This window comes from Engystomops pustulosus, chromosome 3, assembly GCF_040894005.1.
Source record: "Engystomops pustulosus chromosome 3, aEngPut4.maternal, whole genome shotgun sequence".
NCBI lineage: Eukaryota > Metazoa > Chordata > Amphibia > Anura > Leptodactylidae > Engystomops > Engystomops pustulosus.
This window is the reverse complement of record NC_092413.1, coordinates 204,968,810-204,987,381: the sequence shown is the minus strand read 5'-3', so window position 1 is coordinate 204,987,381 and position 18,572 is coordinate 204,968,810. Positions and strand designations below refer to the sequence as shown.

General features: G+C 48.2%; 1 protein-coding gene across 1 annotated transcript; it reads left to right on the top strand.

Annotated features, from left to right (window-relative positions):
• The first annotated feature begins 1,248 nt into the window (after positions 1-1,248).
• Positions 1,249-18,163, top strand: LAPTM4A (lysosomal protein transmembrane 4 alpha). The gene is made up of 7 exons (XM_072143628.1): positions 1,249-1,443; positions 10,863-10,983; positions 13,096-13,172; positions 13,587-13,709; positions 14,465-14,560; positions 16,053-16,151; positions 17,663-18,163. The coding sequence occupies exons 1-7, from the start codon at positions 1,345-1,347 to the stop codon at positions 17,753-17,755; spliced, it is 708 nt and encodes a 235-aa protein (XP_071999729.1). The 5' UTR covers positions 1,249-1,344; the 3' UTR covers positions 17,756-18,163.
• Positions 18,164-18,572: the final 409 nt, after the last annotated feature.

Here is an 18,572-nt window from a genome sequence, read left to right as displayed (position 1 = left end):
CTAGGGGGGGCATGCTCGTTGTCTGGGGGGGACATGCTCGTTGTCTAGGGGGGGGCATGCTCGTTGTCTAGGGGCGGACATGCCCGTTGTCTGGGGGGGACATGCTCGTTGTCTAGGGGGGGACATGCTCGTTGTCTAGGGGAGGACATGCTCGTTGTCTAGGGGAGGACATGCTCGTTGTCTAGGAGGGCATGCTCGTTGTCTGGGGGGGGCATGCTCGTTGTCTAGGGGGAGTGGAATATGCCCCCCAATTATATACATAAATATACATTGGTGCCAGTGGATGCGTTGAAGGTATGAGCAGTGGCGTGGCCAGGGGGTGTGGTTAGGGGGCGTGGCTAGGGTGTGGCTTCTGTGGGTAAAAAAATCGCCGCGGCGCGCTTCGCGCGCCGCCATTTTGTCCCTCTTTCTCCTCCACAAAAGTTGGGAGGTATGCACAATAGCCATTTCAGGACCTTTGAAGGTCCTCCAAAGGTCCTAAAACCACAGACACATCCTCCATTCCCCAAGAAGCTGATTCTAGTACCAGATGTGGTAATTGATCTCGGACTTGTAGGGGTTACAACAATCATACAGTCCAGGGCCCATGACAGTCCGAATCCACCACTAAATATAAGCGATCAGATGCTAAAGTTCCTTTGAAATTTTTGAAAAAAAGCAAATAAAAAAGAAAAATATCCTTGGAATAATCACATCCAGTGTGGATTATCCCCCTGGAGAAACCAAAATTACTTTTGTTGGTTCGGACTCCAGCACAATTGTGGACCCAGAGTTCCAACAGATGACAATTTGGCGACTACAAGGGACTATAGGGGTTATTAGATAATAATATTATCTGGTAAACCCAAGGAACTGAACCCAGAATTCATGTGGAATATTCAGCTTTGCCAGGCTATGAAAACAGAAAATGGAAGTACCATGGAGGGTTAATTTTTTTTAGGGAGAAAGTATTTTTTCCGAGGACCTTTGCACCCCTCCTGTGTCATGTATAGGGGGGCTGGAGGGCTCCTTAGAATACATGATCACATGTACTCCGCATTCATTAGAACTTTTATGAAAGTTTTGATGAAGAAAAGTTTTGACAGATCTTCTGCAGCATCACAGAATCACAGAACAGCGGCACCCAGCGGCCAGGACGCGCCTTACAACAATACCAGAAGCCGCTTCTGATTGGACGGGACATTCCTTCTTATCTAATGAACGTTATTTGCCATTTTCAATGATGGCGCACGGAGCGTCCAGGTCCCGCCCACCAAGGATGACGTAGGACGTTACGTGTACCGCGTCTGACGCTTGGTGCTAATCCCGACAAGAAGCGATAACGGAGGGAGAGAAATACGCAGCATGAATCTGAAGCGGAGCCGGGACCGGCTGTACAGCACCAGGTGCTGCGGCTGCTGCCATGTCCGCACCGGGACCATCATCCTGGGCACCAAGTACATGGTAAGGGCCGCTCTGTGTATATACTGTATACTGAGGGGGAGGTGGGGGCCGCAGAGATCTGTTATGGGGCCTGGGGTGCATGATCAGGGGTTAGCAGTAGGGGGCAGTGTGATTAGTTATGGGGGTTGTGTATAAGCAGAATTAGGAGACTATAGGGGGGGGGGGGAATGATTGGGTACAAAGTCAGGACAGGGGGCAGAGATCTGATATTATCAGGGGGGGGGGGTGGATAGAATGGGGGGCCAGAGGAAGGAGAAAGGGTGGTGGGGGGGGGGTGGATAGAATGGGGGCCAGGGTAAGGAGAAGGGGGGGGTGGATAGAATGGGGGGCCAGAGGAAGGAGAAAGGGTGGTGGGGGGGGGGGGTGGATAGAATGGGGGCCAGGGTAAGGAGAAGGGGGGGGTGGATAGAATGGGGGCCAGGGTAAGGAGAAGGGGGGGGGGTGGATAGAATGGGGGCCAGGGTAAGGAGAAGGGGGGGGGGGTGGATAGAATGGGGGCCAGGGGAAGGAGAAGGGGGGGGGTGGATAGAATGGGGGCCAGGGGAAGGAGAAGGGGGGGGGGGGGTGGATAGAATGGGGGCCAGGGGAAGGAGAAGGGGGGGGGGGTGGATAGAATGGGGGCCAGGGGAAGGAGAAGGGGGGGGGGGTGGATAGAATGGGGGCCAGGAGAAGGGGGGGGGGTGGATAGAATGGGGGCCAGGGGAAGGAGAATTGGGGGGGGGGGGATAGAATGGGGGCCAGGGGAAGGAGAATAGGGGGGGGGGGATAGAATGGGGGCCAGGGGAAGGAGAATAGGGGGGGGGGTGTGGATAGAATGGGGGCCCGGGGAAGGAGAATAGGGGGGGGGGGTGGATAGAATGGGGGCCCGGGGAAGGAGAATAGGGGGGGGGGGGTGTGGATAGAATGGGGGCCCGGGGAAGGAGAATTGGGGGGGGGGTGGATAGAATGGGGGCCAGGGGAAGGAGAATAGGGGGGGGGGGGTGTGGATAGAATGGGGGCCCGGGGAAGGAGAATAGGGGGGGGGTGTGGATAGAATGGGGGCCCGGGGAAGGAGAATTGGGGGGGGGGTGGATAGAATGGGGGCCAGGGGAAGGAGAAAGGGTGGGGGGGGGGGTGGATAGAATGGGGGCCAGGGGAAGGAGAATTGGGGGGGGGGTGGATAGAATGGGGGCCAGGGGAAGGAGAATTGGGGGGGGGGTGGATAGAATGGGGGCCAGGGGAAGGAGAGGGGGGGATGTGGATAGAATGGGGGCCAGGGGAAGGAGAGATTAGGGGGGGTGGATAGAATGGGGGGAAGGAGAAAGTGGGGGGGGATAGAATGGGGGCCAGGGGAAGGAGAAAGGGGGGGGTGGATAGAATGGGGGGGGGGTGGATAGAATGGGGGCCAGGGGAAGGAGAAAGGGGGGGGGTGGATAGAATGGGGGGGGGGGATGGATAGAATGGGGGCCAGGGGAAGGAGAATTAGGGGGGGGGGTGGATAGAATTGGGTCAGCGGTAAGGTGGGCCACTTATGAGTCAGAAGCTTGAGAAACTAAAGGGGATTCTAATATGCGATGTGAGAGGGCAGGTCCAGATTTCAGGACTGTTTTGGGGTGTAAATGATGGCGGTACATAGGGGTCTCGTTACACTAGATGTAATAGTAAGTAGGATCCATGAGCAGTATATTAGCCCGGACGCCTCCGCCATATGTCTGACTCCTCGCTGTACTTCCTCCTAGTGTGCAGCTTCCTAGTTCTCTTCTTCTGGTTGCAGCTTCTTGCTCGGTGATCTCAGGTCTTGGCATCTACGTATTTAGATACAACTGAGCTAGTGGATAGTTCTGTACAAGCTTCAGTCGTCACAAGTCCTGTCTGAGCTGCAGGTTATGTGAACGGAGCTAGTGACCTCATGGGGAGGTCATGGGGCCTGTGCTGCTGGAAGTACAGGGCAATAGTGATGGGGTTGTAGATGTAATCCGGCCTTATGGAGGAGGCTAGACAAGGACATCACTAGTGCTGATTCTAACAGTAGCTGGACCCCCATAGATCATATAAGAAGAGTAAAGTAATAAATGTCTGTACACTGCCACCCCCCAATCTCTAGCATGAGGGTCTCTCAGCTCCCGTTCCTCTAGGTCCTGCAGCGTGCATGGGGCTGTGGTAGCTTTCTCCACCACTTCTATACATTTTTAATGGAGCAGCTGCTCGGTACAGAGTATTATGGGGCCTGGGGTCACTTAATGTAGTGACCGAGGGGCTGCACAGTCACTTATTCTGTGGAAAACTTGGACTCAGGAACGCCTCATAGTCTCTGGTGACACACAAAGCTTCTCCAGCCTGAGGGAAGGGAATTGTACTGACGCCTGATGAGTTTCCATACTGAATGTTAATAATTTCCTGCATTTCTGACAATAGGAAGGATTTCAGGTCATCCATAGTGTAGGTTCACTACCAGGGAACTATCGGGTGATTTCTGCTGCCCTATATGAGGGGTGAGCAGCTGAGATCTGTTATATTGGACTTATAGGAAAGACCGTGAGAGTCCTGATTACTCCGCCCACACACAGTGATTGACAGGGAGAGTCCTGATTACTCTGCCCACACACAGTGATTGACAGGGAGAGTCCTGATTACTCCGCCCACACACAGTGATTGACAGGGAGAGTCCTGATTACTCCGCCCACCCACAGTGATTGACAGGGAGAGTCCTGATTACTCCGCCCACCCACAGTGATTGACAGGGAGAGTCCTGATTACTCCGCCCACCCACAGTGATTGACAGGGAGAGTCCTGATTACTCCGCCCACACACAGTGATTGACAGGGAGAGTCCTGATTACTCCGCCCACACACAGTGATTGACAGGGAGAGTCCTGATTACTCCGCCCACACACAGTGATTGACTGGGAGAGTCCTGATTACTCCGCCCACACACAGTGATTGACTGGGAGAGTCCTGATTACTCCGCCCACACACAGTGAACGGCAGGGTTAGGATTCTTCCTATCTCTGCTAGGAGTCCCTCCCTCATGATGGGGATTATATCTCTGTAGTATGGGGTATGGTGGAGTCTCCAGTAACGTGGGGTACTTGTGCCCTGGGTATCTGTGTTGTGATACTTGCTCGGCAGTACTGCTGATGTAACGTGGTGTGACCTTGCTCCTAGTAGCACAGGGTTAGTGTTACCGCTGCGGTCTCTGATCCCGCACAGTCATTTCCTGCTGCTGTAAATCCTCCAGTGATAAATTTGGATAGAGTTTTATTTTTTCCTGTTGGCTTCCCATGAGATTGCTCGGTGTCCCTCTAAGTGACCTTTCAGTAGCGTCTCGCTGGAGAGACGTCCTCTTACTATAAAGCCTTTAGCAGCCGCTCTCTGTCCTCATCACTGGCAGCGAGACGGGGAGAGCGTCAGGTTTCAGGAGCTGAAGGAGAGATGACGGAGCCGTGTTCTTCTCTCGTGTTCTGGAAGCCATTGTCTCTGGGAACGTCTAGATGATACCGTAGATGTAGGTTGATGATGATGATTGCTCCAGATTTTAGGCTGCAGTCGGTGGCCCCGGGATTATGAGCTGTGAGATCCACTACCGGGCAAAAGTTTCAGTACTGGACAACTTTTTAATAACTTTTTTGCCATACGATGGTGGGGCATCCTCACTCCCCTCAGAGCAATGCAGATGTAATGCACAAAGATTTGTAAAGTATAAAAATTTTTTGCTTAACTCAGCACTAATTCTCTAATTTACTCTAATTCGCTGTCCGTAGGTGTTTACCTGCAAGTAGAGATTTTACCTTGTCATCCCCAGGCTACTTTCCTCTTGTTATGCTTTATGGTAACCACGGAAAACTGTAATGGCTACAGCTTGTTGGGAGAGGCTGTAGGAGAGGATTGCAAAAAATAGGACCTCGAGTGATGTCACAAGCATGTGACTGATCACGTGCTTCAGGCCACCCAATTACAAACCTGCTGTCCGGATTCAAATAAATGCCCTCAGTGCCCTTAGCTGATGTCACAACTAGGAAGTGCCCACCCACTTCAAGAGAAGCTGGATATGATTTTATAAGAAGCTGAAGGATAAACCAGGCTAGATCTCAGGTTAGGAAGAAGCCAACAGCATGATGCAACTACAGGCGGTCCCCTACTTAAGGACACCTGACTTGCAGACAACCCCAAGTTACAGAAGGACCACTGTGACCTCTGGTGAAGCTCTCTGGATGTTACTATAGTCCCAGGCTGCAATGATCAGCTGTAAGGTGTCTGTAATGAAGTTTTATTGATAATCCTTGGTCCCATTATAGCAAAAAATTTTGAAACTCCAATTGTCACCGGGGCAAAAACAAAATTTAGTCTGGAGCTACAATTATAAAATATACAGTTTTTCGACTTTCATACAAATTCAACATAAGAACGAACCTATGGAACCTATCTTGTACGTAACCCGGGGACTGCCTGTATCCTTAGAATTGTTGTCACTGGAGCTGGAGTAAAAGGGAACCTGTCACCAAATTTTACCCCATTAACTATCCAGGTAGAGTACGAGTATGTCCTTTCTAGAATTCCCTCTTCAATTTGAAATCTTACCCGTTTCCCTGTAGCATCCAGAAACATGCCAAGGTGTCATATTAAAGTAAAATAAAATTATTTTTTTTATTTTTTTTTTTGTACAGAATGTTTTCATTTTTTCATAGTTGTATTAAAACACAATTAAACCTATATTAGGCTAAATTCACACTGCCGTGAGCCCGCCGCACCGTAGCACGGCGGGCACACGGCAGAGCGGGGAGAGGAGGAGGAGGTGAGCGCAGCTCACCCCCGCCCCTCTCCATAGGAATTAATGACACACGGCGCCGTAATATGGGAAAAGATAGGACATGTCCTATCTTTCCCCGGGCTACGGAGCGGTACGGTGCCACACGTGTGCTGCACCGTACCGCTCCCGTACAGGGCTGTGAGCCCATAGAAGTGTATGGGGGACGTATATCGGCCGTATATACGTCCCCCATACTGTAGTGTGAATGTAGCCTAAACTTGATATCCCTGTGACTGTACTGACCCAAAGAATAAAGGAGAGGTGTCATTTGGGGCGCACACTGAAAACCGTAAAAACTTAGCCCATAAGAAACGCAAATCTGACTCTTCTCTGCTCATCTTCACTTGAGACTGAGGGAGATTTTGCAGAAAAAATGGAGTTCTTGAAGGAACATTTCATGCAAGTTGCTTGTAATAGCTACTAACAATCAGTAAAGCTTGCCCTGCAAAATAAGGCGCCATTCACACTGTGTTCCCACACGGCTACGGCCAGGTGGGTATTCGTCGGGCACGCTGCTCACCCCTCCCCTCTACATACAAAATAGAGCAGTACGGCCGTTCTTGTAGCCATAAGGAGAGCTCCTATATACATACCCCATACGTTCATGTGAATGCAGCCTGACACTGCTTAGGACATGTTCTCATCCGATGTGTACATTCCACCGAAAATAATGAACAGATAAGTCCTGCTTAAAACAGAATAGTTCTAGTCCAATATAGGAGCAGAATGACGGAGGCCATAGTCCAGAAGTCAGCATAGCCCCACATAACCATGTCCCGACACCCATGTACAGGTCTATGTTGAAAAATAGTGTTTGCAATGGTCCGGGTCCTCCGGTTTCCTCCCACACTCCAAAACATACTGGTAGGTTGATTAGATTGTGAGCCCCATTGGGGACAGGGACTGATTTGACAAGCTCTGTGCAGCGCTGCGTAATCTGTGTGCACTATATAAATGAATTATAGTTAGGAAAACTTGCACCCTAATTTTAAGGCACATGGCACCTAGAAAAATAAAAAAAAGTCAGCAGTGACCTTGAGGAATCTTCTGGTTTCCTCTGCCGCCGCTGAGCTTCCTGTCTTGCGGTGACCTTTTCATGGGTAACGTCCATTGTTCCTCATTGTGAAGGTAGATGCTACGTGGCAAGTGTTAGGGGGTGCAGAGAATCTTTCGTAATGGGCACATTAATTGTATCTCGTACAGGCCAAGTACAGAGCCCGGCTTCTCTCCATCTTGTAGGTTCTGTTATATTGTGAGAACCTCGTGGATCTTGGTGACATCTTCATGGATACTGAAACCTTATCACAAGTGTGAAGAGAGGGCAACCAAAAGTATAATGGGGATCAGAGAAGGGGGGGGGGGTTGTGGAGCAGCTCAATGCGGAGAACTAAGTGCCCAGCAGTGTGAGGGCAGTGAAGTAAGAGCACAGCAGTGTGAGGGCAGTGAAGTAAGAGCACAGCAGTGTGAGGGCAGTGAAGTAAGAGCACAGCAGTGTGAGGGCAGTGAAGTAAGAGCACAGCAGTGTGAGGGCAGTGAAGTAAGAGCACAGCAGTGTGAGGACATTGACAGTAACAGTGTGGATGTGGCTATGTATCTGCTGGCAGCTTCTCTCAGGGTAGGTGTATGTCAGACAATCTGGTATATTTTGGTAACTCCAGCAGCAGATGGCACAGGAGATAAGGGCGGCGCTCGGGTCTGGCCGCTATCTCCCTTGTATATCGGCCTCTGTGTTTTGTAACAAATACACAATGTGTAATGGGGTGAGGGGTAGGAACCACAGAGCTGGTAGTCTACAAAGACCTTGACTTTGCCCCCGAGCGGGCGCAGCGGCTGCCACTGTGTGAAGACCTTGAGAGGATCCAGTCCGGGCAGTTTTCTGTCATCACAGATAAGGAAACGACTGAAATTCTCATCGTTAGCTTCTCATAAACCTGATTTCTATTTTGTTCTGTGATAGAGAATTTCCGTAATTGTTGTTAAAGGGGTTGTCCAGGATCTGAGGTTTTAATTTTTTTAAGTATTTACTTGAAAAGAAGTAATTTTTATCCATTACCATTTACCCATTACCACAAGTCTCCTTTGGTACATGGAGGCTTAGTGGCGATTGACTGTACTCAGCCGCTATAGTCGTTCGGTGTTGTTTGGCTATAGCGGGTGCACGCTGTTTGGTGTGGCGTCACCCCTCCATACCCCCAATCCTCCGTATACCAACAGAGACCCGCGGTGATGGGGGTTGCCAAGCTAGATCTGAGGAATAATTCACTTCCTCATGGAAGGGGTTGTACGAGGATAGACAGTTAGCCCCTATCCGTGCTGATTGATGGGGGTCTTGGTGAAGGGACCCCCACGGGTCACGAGAACAAGGGTCCTGTGTACCTGCGATAAACTAAGCAGGCAGCTGCGCGGGCACCAGCGTCTCTGTTGTGCTCGATGGCACTGATGGAGATAACTGAGCGCCGCACTCATCTATCGCCATCCGTTCCATAGAGATGAACAAAGCAGCCGGCGCATGTGTAACTGGACGCTCATCTCGGGTGCAACAAGGGTTCAACGGACCACTGTTCTTGTGATCTGTGGGGGTCCCATCACAGAGACGCCCACCAATCGGCAAGTTAGCTATGACCTGACAACCCCTTTAATTTGACAGCACTTGGAGCCAATAAACATTTCTACAAAGGTTGTGTCTGTATCTGTCAAGGGTTGTGCCACAGTAGTAGCTTTTCTTTATCCATAGGGTAAGTCTGTGATTACTAGGGTCAGGCTCTTGGGGAGCCTATAGTGCCCCATACAGGCAGGACAGCAGCCACTTCTGTGACATCCTTCTTGTAAGCCGCCCCCCAAATGTCTTGGGATTGTCTGCACGCGGATTTGCGTAAGCAGTAGCAGAGCAGCGCATGGGGGTTTATGACAATCCCGTTCACACATTGTAGGAAATAATTTGCTGCAGAAACTCCATCCCACCCTGGATTACTGACATCTAGCGGATCCTCAGATGTGGATTGTGGTCCCCCCCACCCTTCCGTATACAAAATCTGATGCATGTGTAATGGCTGCTGACTTACCACTGGGGTAGATCTCGCAGTCCTTACGCTACAAGTGCAGTTCCCTTTATAGTAGTGACCGGAGTGAAGGCTGAGGATGCACCACTTGCTCCTTCCAGTCCCTGCCCTTGGCTCAATACACATGCACGCTCGTCCGTGATGTGGACAATGAGCTGTCCCTTATTATTACAGTCTGATTTGGGTTGGTTTTCATGTTTTTGTAACATATGGTTATGTGTGCGGGAAAACAAAAAGAGGAAACTGATAACTTCTAAATGTGGTAAAACCGGTTCTGAGTCCCGAGAGTGACATAAGGCTTGGAGGAAACCGGCTGCCAATGACAACCCTGCCCTCCGGGTCTGATGTATACGCAGACTCTGCCGTCATGGCGTCGTCTTGTACGTAATCCCGGATGGTACACACAGGCACGGCAGGGCATTTTGCTTTCATATCACCCTTTACTTAAAGGGATCTGACATTTGTCCCTGGAGATCCGTATACTGTTTTATGTGTTAGTAGCAGCAGGAATGTGAGAAATGCATTTATGTGCCAGGATTGGTGTCATGTCCTAACACTGCTGTGCTCTGTGCTCTCTGCATTGTGCAAGTGACCACTGTAATACCCGGAAAAGACTTTTAGAGCTTTTATTAGAGCTGTAGGTTATAAGTGTCCAATCATTTGGGGTGACACAAGTAGGCCTCCTTGTGGACCACTGTTCTTTTTGGGAGGGGAGTGGTTGGACCACCAGCACAAATGCCCAGGTCTATTCAGAAGACTATTATGTATTAGTGACTATTCTCATCCTCTAAGGCTACATTCACACGTAGTACGGCGGGCATACATCGGCGCCGGGGAGAGGAGGAGGGGACAAGCGCCACTCACCCCCGCCCCTCTCCATAGCAATATGTCCACGGCACCGTATTACAGGAAAAGATGGGACATGTCCTATCTTTCTCCCGGCTACGGAACGGTGCTGCCGTATATATGTCGGCCGTATATACGTCCCCCATACGTTCGTGTGAATATAGCCTAAGGCAAGACACCGTCAGCATCTTCCGTGCCCCCTGGCTACTGTATTCCTGACAGGAGAGGTGCAGCAGCCTCTCCAGTGTCCACAGTGTGTTTACACGGCCGCCGTGTTGGGGCAGAGCGAGTTTATTGACCTTGTCTCAGAATTAGTTTTACTTCCCGATATGAGATTGTAGCCTGGAAACAGGAGGTACATAACATTAGGATAAAGGGGGGGGGCTGCAGAGCTGGCAGGCAGTAACACTGCCGGCCCTGAGCGGCCCACTGCTCCGCTGTACTGGACCGTGCACAGGGGATCTCTACTGATCACAAGAATAGGGGTCCAGCTAATCCTTTCCCAGGACTAGGTTTTTTCCACTTGAGGAAAATGGGGATCCTGTCAATTTCCATCAATGGAAGTCCCTGTGATCTGCAACGATCATTTCTCCCCCAAATATACAAGGACTCCCTAATATAGGCTGCACAGAGAGGAGAGACTGTATACATTTGTCTTATCACTAGACTCTATACATCTGGATATTTTTGGCACAAAGGGTTTAACCATTTCCTCTCTCTCTCCTCCAGGTGGTGAATCTGCTGATGGGAATCCTTCTGACTGTAAAGGTCACGCACCCCGATACGGTGCCAACAGTGGACATTCAGTATGAAGTGATCGGGAACTACTACGCCTCCGAGAAAGTGGCGGGTGAGATGCTTCTGTCTATACGTGGCTGGGAAACGTGGAGCACGTGATTACTGCTCCATGGAGTCCAAGTATCAATGTGATGTGACACTGTACTGACCTGAATAAAGGACACCTACCATCTGATCACTGATGGTAGATGGCTAGTACTGACTCTCCGTCCTCTTGCGCTGGGCTGGAATCTGCTTGGTGTATATATACGTTGGATCGGATGCATTTTTTAGTAAAAAACTTTTATTTGGTATTCAAATTGGGCTTCCTTCACGCTAATATGTGCCATACCTGGGACCTGAGCGTAGCACACGATCGCCTGGTGCTATGAGCGCTGCTCACCCCTCCCCCTCTCTATAGGAAGCAGCGCCTCGCGCCCGAAGACGGAGCTCATTCTATCATTTATGCTGCAATGTAACGGTACATGCGCCGTGCACCATGCAGTCCTGTGGCAGCCGTATGCTATAGCCGCTGTACATACAGCTGCCACATAAGGCCGGGTAAAAGCATTCTTAAGCTGCATTCACATGAACGTATGGGGGGGCGTATATACGGCAGCAAATTTACGGCTGCATTTACATCGCCCCCTTCGTTGTCTATGGCGCCCAGGCTCGGTACAGTGTGTTCACTGTACCGTGGCCACAAAAAAGATAGAGCATGCTCTCTATCTTTTGGCTGTAAGCGCCACTATTCTCTATGGAGAGGCCGTAGCCATGTGGACACACTTTCCTGTTCATGCAGCCTTAGTCTGAGGTGCTCTGACCGGATTTTATTTATTGCCTCCTCCGGCCCTGCTTTGTCCTGCCTTCGGTCTTTGCAGGGAGCTGGTGACACAGCAGGGCCGGTGGAGTGAATACATTAACTAATTTGAATACGGAATAAGTGTTTCACTGAAAAATTCGTCCGCTCCAACAAATACACAAAGCAGATTCCAGCCCAGCACAATGGGACGGGGAGGTGAGTACTAAGCATCTACCATCGGTGAATACTGCACAGTGGTCCCGCACCAGTGCTTAGGGTGCCTTCTCACAACTATGGTTTTGGTCCATGCATTGTCCATTTCTACACCAGCCAATATATGGACCCACAATGGTGTATTGTGTAACTGATAAAACTGTAGCATGCTTTATTCCAGTCCATCTTCGGAAGGACCCCTATACGGATATATGAACTAATTTAAAAAAAAAAAAAAAAAAAACACAAGAAAAAAATCCCTGCAACTCCACCCGCTCACCTATTTAAAAAAAAAATGACTTCTTACCTCATTTTCATGTCACCAGGGCAGTGTCACTTCAGGAGCCCCTATCTTCTGTTCTATAGCACCTAGTAACAAACTTTTTGTGTCCTATTAAATATAAGCTTATGGTACTGAGATACAGAACTGGACATACAGGAAGTTTAGAAATGGGCTTTATAGAACTTTATCTGCAGCTTGTATGTCCAGCTAGGCCTTAAGTTGCCTGTATCTCTGGTTCTGTAGCTCACACAGCCATAAGCCTGATGTAATCAGAAAGATAAGATTCTTATCTTTATGGTTCAATAAAGATTTATTGGTAACAGCATATAAACAACAACAGTATCGGGACCAGGAGAGCGGTCGACTTGTTCGGGACGCAGCCCTATAATGCAATGTGAAACGGAAGCGTGTTGCGCGTGAGCGAAATTCTTTAATGACACTAGGCACTATGAATCCGAATATAGGGGCTTCTGAAGTGGCCCTACCCCTACAACCACTAAACTTGACTCGTTGATTGTGAAAATGAGTCATATTTGCAAGACTTTGGGAAAGATTTTTTTTTTTGGTAAACGGGTAAGAATTCAAGAAGGCAATTCCAGAAAGGACATTTCATCCCCCACATGAGGAGGATAGAAATTTAATGGGGTAAAACCTGATAGCAGGTCCTCTTTAACAGTTTAAGGGGTCTTCTGCGGGGGTCTTCTGCAGTATCTGAGCCCTCAGTGTCCCACCTCTGGTCTTGTGTTCCCTTGAGTGAGCGGGCATTGGCTTCATTGATGCATTGCTCGCTTATACCGTAAGATTGATTGGACGGCAGTGAATGTCATAATCTGTAGGGCTCGGGGGGCAGTATTTTGTAACTCGCGTCTCGCTGTCTTGTTTTGCAGAGAACGCCTGCGTCCTGTTCGCCATCTCCCTCCTGATGTTTACAATGAGCGCCATGATGGTTTACGGAGCGATCACGGTGAGTTCTGACCTCCATAGTCATCTGCTCAGCCCCGGGAACTTGTCACACATAGTGTTGGATATGTGAAGTCACTCAATAGGAAACTTCATGGGTCACCACATCCGTGTCATGGTCACTCTGCTTGTTGGGGTATGTTCACATGTGACAGATTTGTAGCACTATTTTCGCTCTCCTTTGGACGTGCTGCAGGCACCTCTGTAGTCCCAAGGATGGAATGGATTTTATCTGCCATGTGTGAACATGCCCTTGTAGATACATCTTGTACTCCCTAATGACTGTAAGCAGAGATCTTATAAACTGCAAAGAATTGATCCCAGGAGATATGATCCTTTCTTTATTGTGTTTGGGTCCAGTTCTGCCTAATTTGGGGGATGTGCTGTGATGCTAACGTGCCCTGTCCTTCTCTTGTAGCACCGCGGTGGTTGGCTCATCCCCTTCTTCTGCTACCAGCTCTTTGACTTTGCCCTGACGTGTCTGCTGGCCATCAGCTCCCTGACCTACCTGCCCGGGATTAAGGACTATCTAGAGCAATTGGTAAGTGATGTTAGGATGCATTTACACCATGCATCAAAAAAAGCAAAAATTTATAAGCCTTTTAAAGGCATTCTACCATCAAAATCAAGCATGGGGACTTGGGTAATCTTGCTGTTTTTGTTCTCCATGGCCTCCTTCCTTCCCCCTTCTTTCGCTAATGAGCCAGAAGCTGTTACCAGAACCCCTTGATGCTGTAGCTTCACAGGCTGTTACACTGTGCAAGACCGCCCAAAGTGTGAGGAAGGGGAGTGCTCTTGCACAGTATAAAAGCTTGTGATGCTGCAAAAAGGAGGGTCTCTGGTAAGCCCCTCCTCCCACCCTAAAGCACTTCTCATTAGCATAATTTAAAAGTTGATATTAGAAGGAAGGAGGCCATGGATAAGAAATATATAAGAAGATGTCACAGTGCCTGGATCTATGAGTAATGTCCCTGGTTTATCAGGATGGGTTTTGGATTTTTTTTCCCCTGCTGAACAATGATGGATACGGCAGAGGTCGCACTGGAAGTAGGTGGTTTTTTCTCCCTACTGTACTGTCCAGCCACACTCTTGGTGCAACTTTCAAAAGTGAAGTTGTCCCTTTAAATGGAACAGGATTAGTTTTTTGTATGGTTCAGATCCCCATATCTTATATATTTTTTTTTTCTTGCCGTATGGTTATCATAAGAACAATGGATGATTATTAGTATTCCTAGTATCACGGCAGTAGTTTTTATTATAGAATCTTAATTTTATTTTCGTCTGTTCCTCTTGCAGCCTGAGTTCCCCTATAAAGATGACATGCTCGCCATGGACTCCAGCTGCCTCCTCTTTATTGTCCTGGTTTCAGGTGCATTAATCATTATCCTGAAGGTAAGGATCCGTGTATACATACGAACATACATGCAGGTTACAAGGTATGGAGAGAGAGGGCAATAACCTGCCGTACTGGCTCTGCCCCGTTGAGAGGTTTGAGGAAGCTGAAATGGACAATGTAAATCCACCACTGGCCATGAAGGGGTTAACTAGAGGGGCTAGGAAATCTGAATTCTTCTGCATTGCACGTGTTCCTTATACAATGCAGCTGCCAGCAGGGAATTGCATACAGTTTAGCTCCTCTTCTAGTCCCAAAAAAATAAAATATAGCTCCACCTAGTGGTGAGTCCATGTACTCACATCAGACGCTCATCTGCAGACTGATGTCTCTGGGGGTCATTGGTACATGAAGTGTTGGTTAGGTAGGGAAGCACAATTTAGAGAATACACGTGGCCTGTAATACAGTGGATTCTCTTCATGGATATGTATGCGGAGAATATGTGTATTGCAAGATGCATCAAAACCGCAATACATGTGCGATACTTTCATACTCCAAACAGTTCAATACCGGGGTTCTGACATCTTTCAGTACTGAATGACTTCTGCTGACTCCTAGTATCTGTCTGCGGGGGAATCCTTTGTATAGATGGGTGGGGGAATCCTTTGTATAGAGGTGTTGGGTTAGGGAAATGTCACCATCTGTCCATATATGGTGTTTCTACATCTCCCGGGGCTTCCCCAGACACAGGGCTTTAAATTAGTTCATGTTATTCAATTTAAATAATTTTTTGCCCAGGATTTGAACACACAGCCTCCATAGAGTTACAGCGCAGCCATCCACTAGACAATGGGCTTACTGGTTGTCAATGGGAGGATTTTATGTAACTAAGAGCTTCCCTACAGCCTCCATAGAGTTACACTGTGATAAAAGCCTCATGCACTGGTATACAGAGATGGATCTTCTCAGAGATCGTTCTACATGTCTCTTTATTATCTGTTGGGTTTTTTTACATATATTAACATTACCAGGACCACCTTCACCTTGATCGTTGGTGATCGCATGCGTTTCATTGGAAACACATATGCGATTGGGCTGAGCCCCGCCCCCCTGTACATTTGCATTGCGTTTCTAAACTCAATGTAACCACCTCATGTGACCACACCCAAAACATTGAATCCAGATAATATTTGATAGCATGATATTGAGTATCCTGATACTTCTCCAGGTATCGCTACCGCACTCAAGTTCTGGTATTGGTGCAAACCCTAATTGCAATAGGGTTTTAGTTGGAGAGATTGAAAGTGATGTGGTCTTATGGTGTCTGACAATCTGTATGAAATCTGCAGTGAAGCCGCATATATTATGTTTGTAACAGGCGTTGAATGGGTGTAAATAATAGTAAAAAATGGAGTATCCTGCGGTGTATACATTACCGTCATTACACAATGGGCGGCTCAGCTGTCACACAGTCCGGTGTACCAGGACCACCACCAGTTCTAGGGTTGTCCCGCATGTGTTTCCATAACTCTTGTGTCCTCCTTCTACAGGCCTATCTGATGAACTGTGTGTGGAACTGCTACAAGTACATAAATAACAGGAACATGCCAGAGATTGCCGTGTACCCCGCCTTCGAGACCCCTCCACAGGTAACCGCACATGCATGCACCATGCCTGGTGACTCAGAATGGGGCTCAGTATGACAGCTGCTCTGTATATGAGATGTTGGGGGTTATTGAGATGATGGAAAGATGCTACCTAAAATGAAGACTATTAGGCAAACTCCTTATTACTGTATTTTTCGGACTATAAGGCGCACCGGATTATAGGGCGCACCATCAATAAATGCCTGCTAAGACATCTAGGTTCATATATAAGGCCCACCTGGTTATAAGGATGAATGACCAGCAGGTGGCAGACCTGTGCACAGTTCAAGGCAGCTGTTGTCTGTAAGTACGGTTCATATATGAGGTGCACTGGACTATAAGGCGCACCTTTTGATTTCTGAGAAAATCAAAGGATTTTTTGCGCGCCTTGGGCTACATGCACACTGCCGTGGTCCGCCGCACCATAGCACGGCGGACACACGGCAGCGTGCGGGGAGAGGAGGAGGTGGTGCCACGTCCAGAGTCCTGCTGGATTCTGGGGTATGGAGGAGGCCGTGAAGTCGGTAATATCTGCACACCCTTTCTGTCATAACCACCCCCATATCAGTGGTTGGAAAGCTGTGTGGATGTCCTGGACACACCCCTTCCTCTGATTTGGGAGCGGTTATGACAGAGGGAGCATGCAGATATTAATGACTTCATGGCCTCCTCCAGAAGCCAGCAGGACATAAGAGTCCCAGCGATTACACAGAATTTTTTATGGGGGTAAGTACAATATAGGAGTCTTATATTTGCCCCTCTAAAGTTCTGTATTAGTGTCCCACCCCTTTAAAGGAAATCTACCATCAATATTGATGATGACGATGATCCTACAGACTACACAGCGCTGCACAAAGCTTGCCAAATTGGTCATAAACTTGGGGCACTTACTCATAGATCCAGGCACTAAGGCTGTAGTAATTTCTTCTTCTTAGTATCCATGTCCGCCTCCCTTCTTAAATCAACTGTGACAATTATGCTAAGGAGTCTGAAGTTCTTTTTGGAGTTTTACCAGAGCCCCTCCATTTTGTAGTTTTACAGGCTGTTACACTCTCACCTCTGCTCTCTCCACACTCCTTTGCCTGGTGTAATCTCACACAGTGAGAGGGGAAAGTGCTCCTGCACAGTGTAACAGCCTGTGAAGCTAAAGCAAGAAGGGACTCTGGTAATGCCCCCCCCCCCCCCATAGCCCTTGAGATTCATTAGCATAATTGTAATTGTAAAAAGTACTCCTCTGTCAATCATGGAAAGTTTTACTATTCCACTTTTAGCCTTTGCCTTTGTGCGCACTGTCTGTAGAAATATCTGACCCACCCCCTTTGCACTTGCAGGCTGATTTGCATATCCATCAAAAGCTGATTATTTTAATTGCTGTTTGTGGCCACAAATTTTCTCCTCCTGTTTAAAAGCCTCTACATTGTGATATGGGAGACATTTGGGACACATTTTGGAGCACCTGTGACCCCCTGTATATTCTCTGTGATGACTGCGCTGACCGACACTTTCTCTTGCAGTACATTTTGCCAACATATGAGATGGCCATAAAGATGCCCGAAAAGGAAAAGGACCCTCCCCCACCTTACATCCCCGCACAGAAGGACTTATAACCTCCGGCGTCTCCCCCGTGCTTTACCCAGCGCCCCCTGCTGCTCACCCTGCAGAATAACCTCCCCAAGATATTTTTATGTAACCCGATGCTTACGTTGCCTTAACCCTTAACATGAAGATTTACTTTACGTTACATTTTATGACAATCTCTTACCGATTTAACGTTTACGAGGGAAGTCGTTTTTTGGGGAGGGGGGATGATGATGATTATAGGTACTTTAGTGTTATTTGTTTTTTATCATATTTGTTTTTCTTTTGTTGCCTCTCTCGTCTTTTCACGCCTTAACCCTTTCACTCCTGGAGAACCTTGTAACATATCGTTGACCGTGCTTTCGTCGCTCCGCAAGTGAGAGACTGAATAAGAAGAAATATTTTTCTTGAGTAAAATAAAAAAATATAAGACTTTACCATTAGCCTGGTGTGTGCTTTTTTTTTTTTCCATTCGTTGAATATTTAGCAAAATTAAAGAGAACCTGTCATGCAAAATAACCCCCCTAAACTTAATATATTTTCATAAACTGCCTTTAGAGAGCATTGCCTTTATCCCTTCATTGTCCCTCTACATGCCTGTAAACCTAAGCAATGAGGTCCTAAAGCTGTATGCAAATGACCTGTGAAATGTCCAATGAGTCATTAGCATATTCAAGCTGTCCACTCTATTCATGAGTGGGAGGTACAGCCACACCCCCAGTGCATGACTGACAGCCTGTATAATGATGTGAGGCTGTATAATGATGTGCTTCCTGGTGGCCACGCCCCCTGCAGCCTGTGTGTGCATGTGTGTGTGTATAGGAGAGATACAGCAGCTCCAGGCAG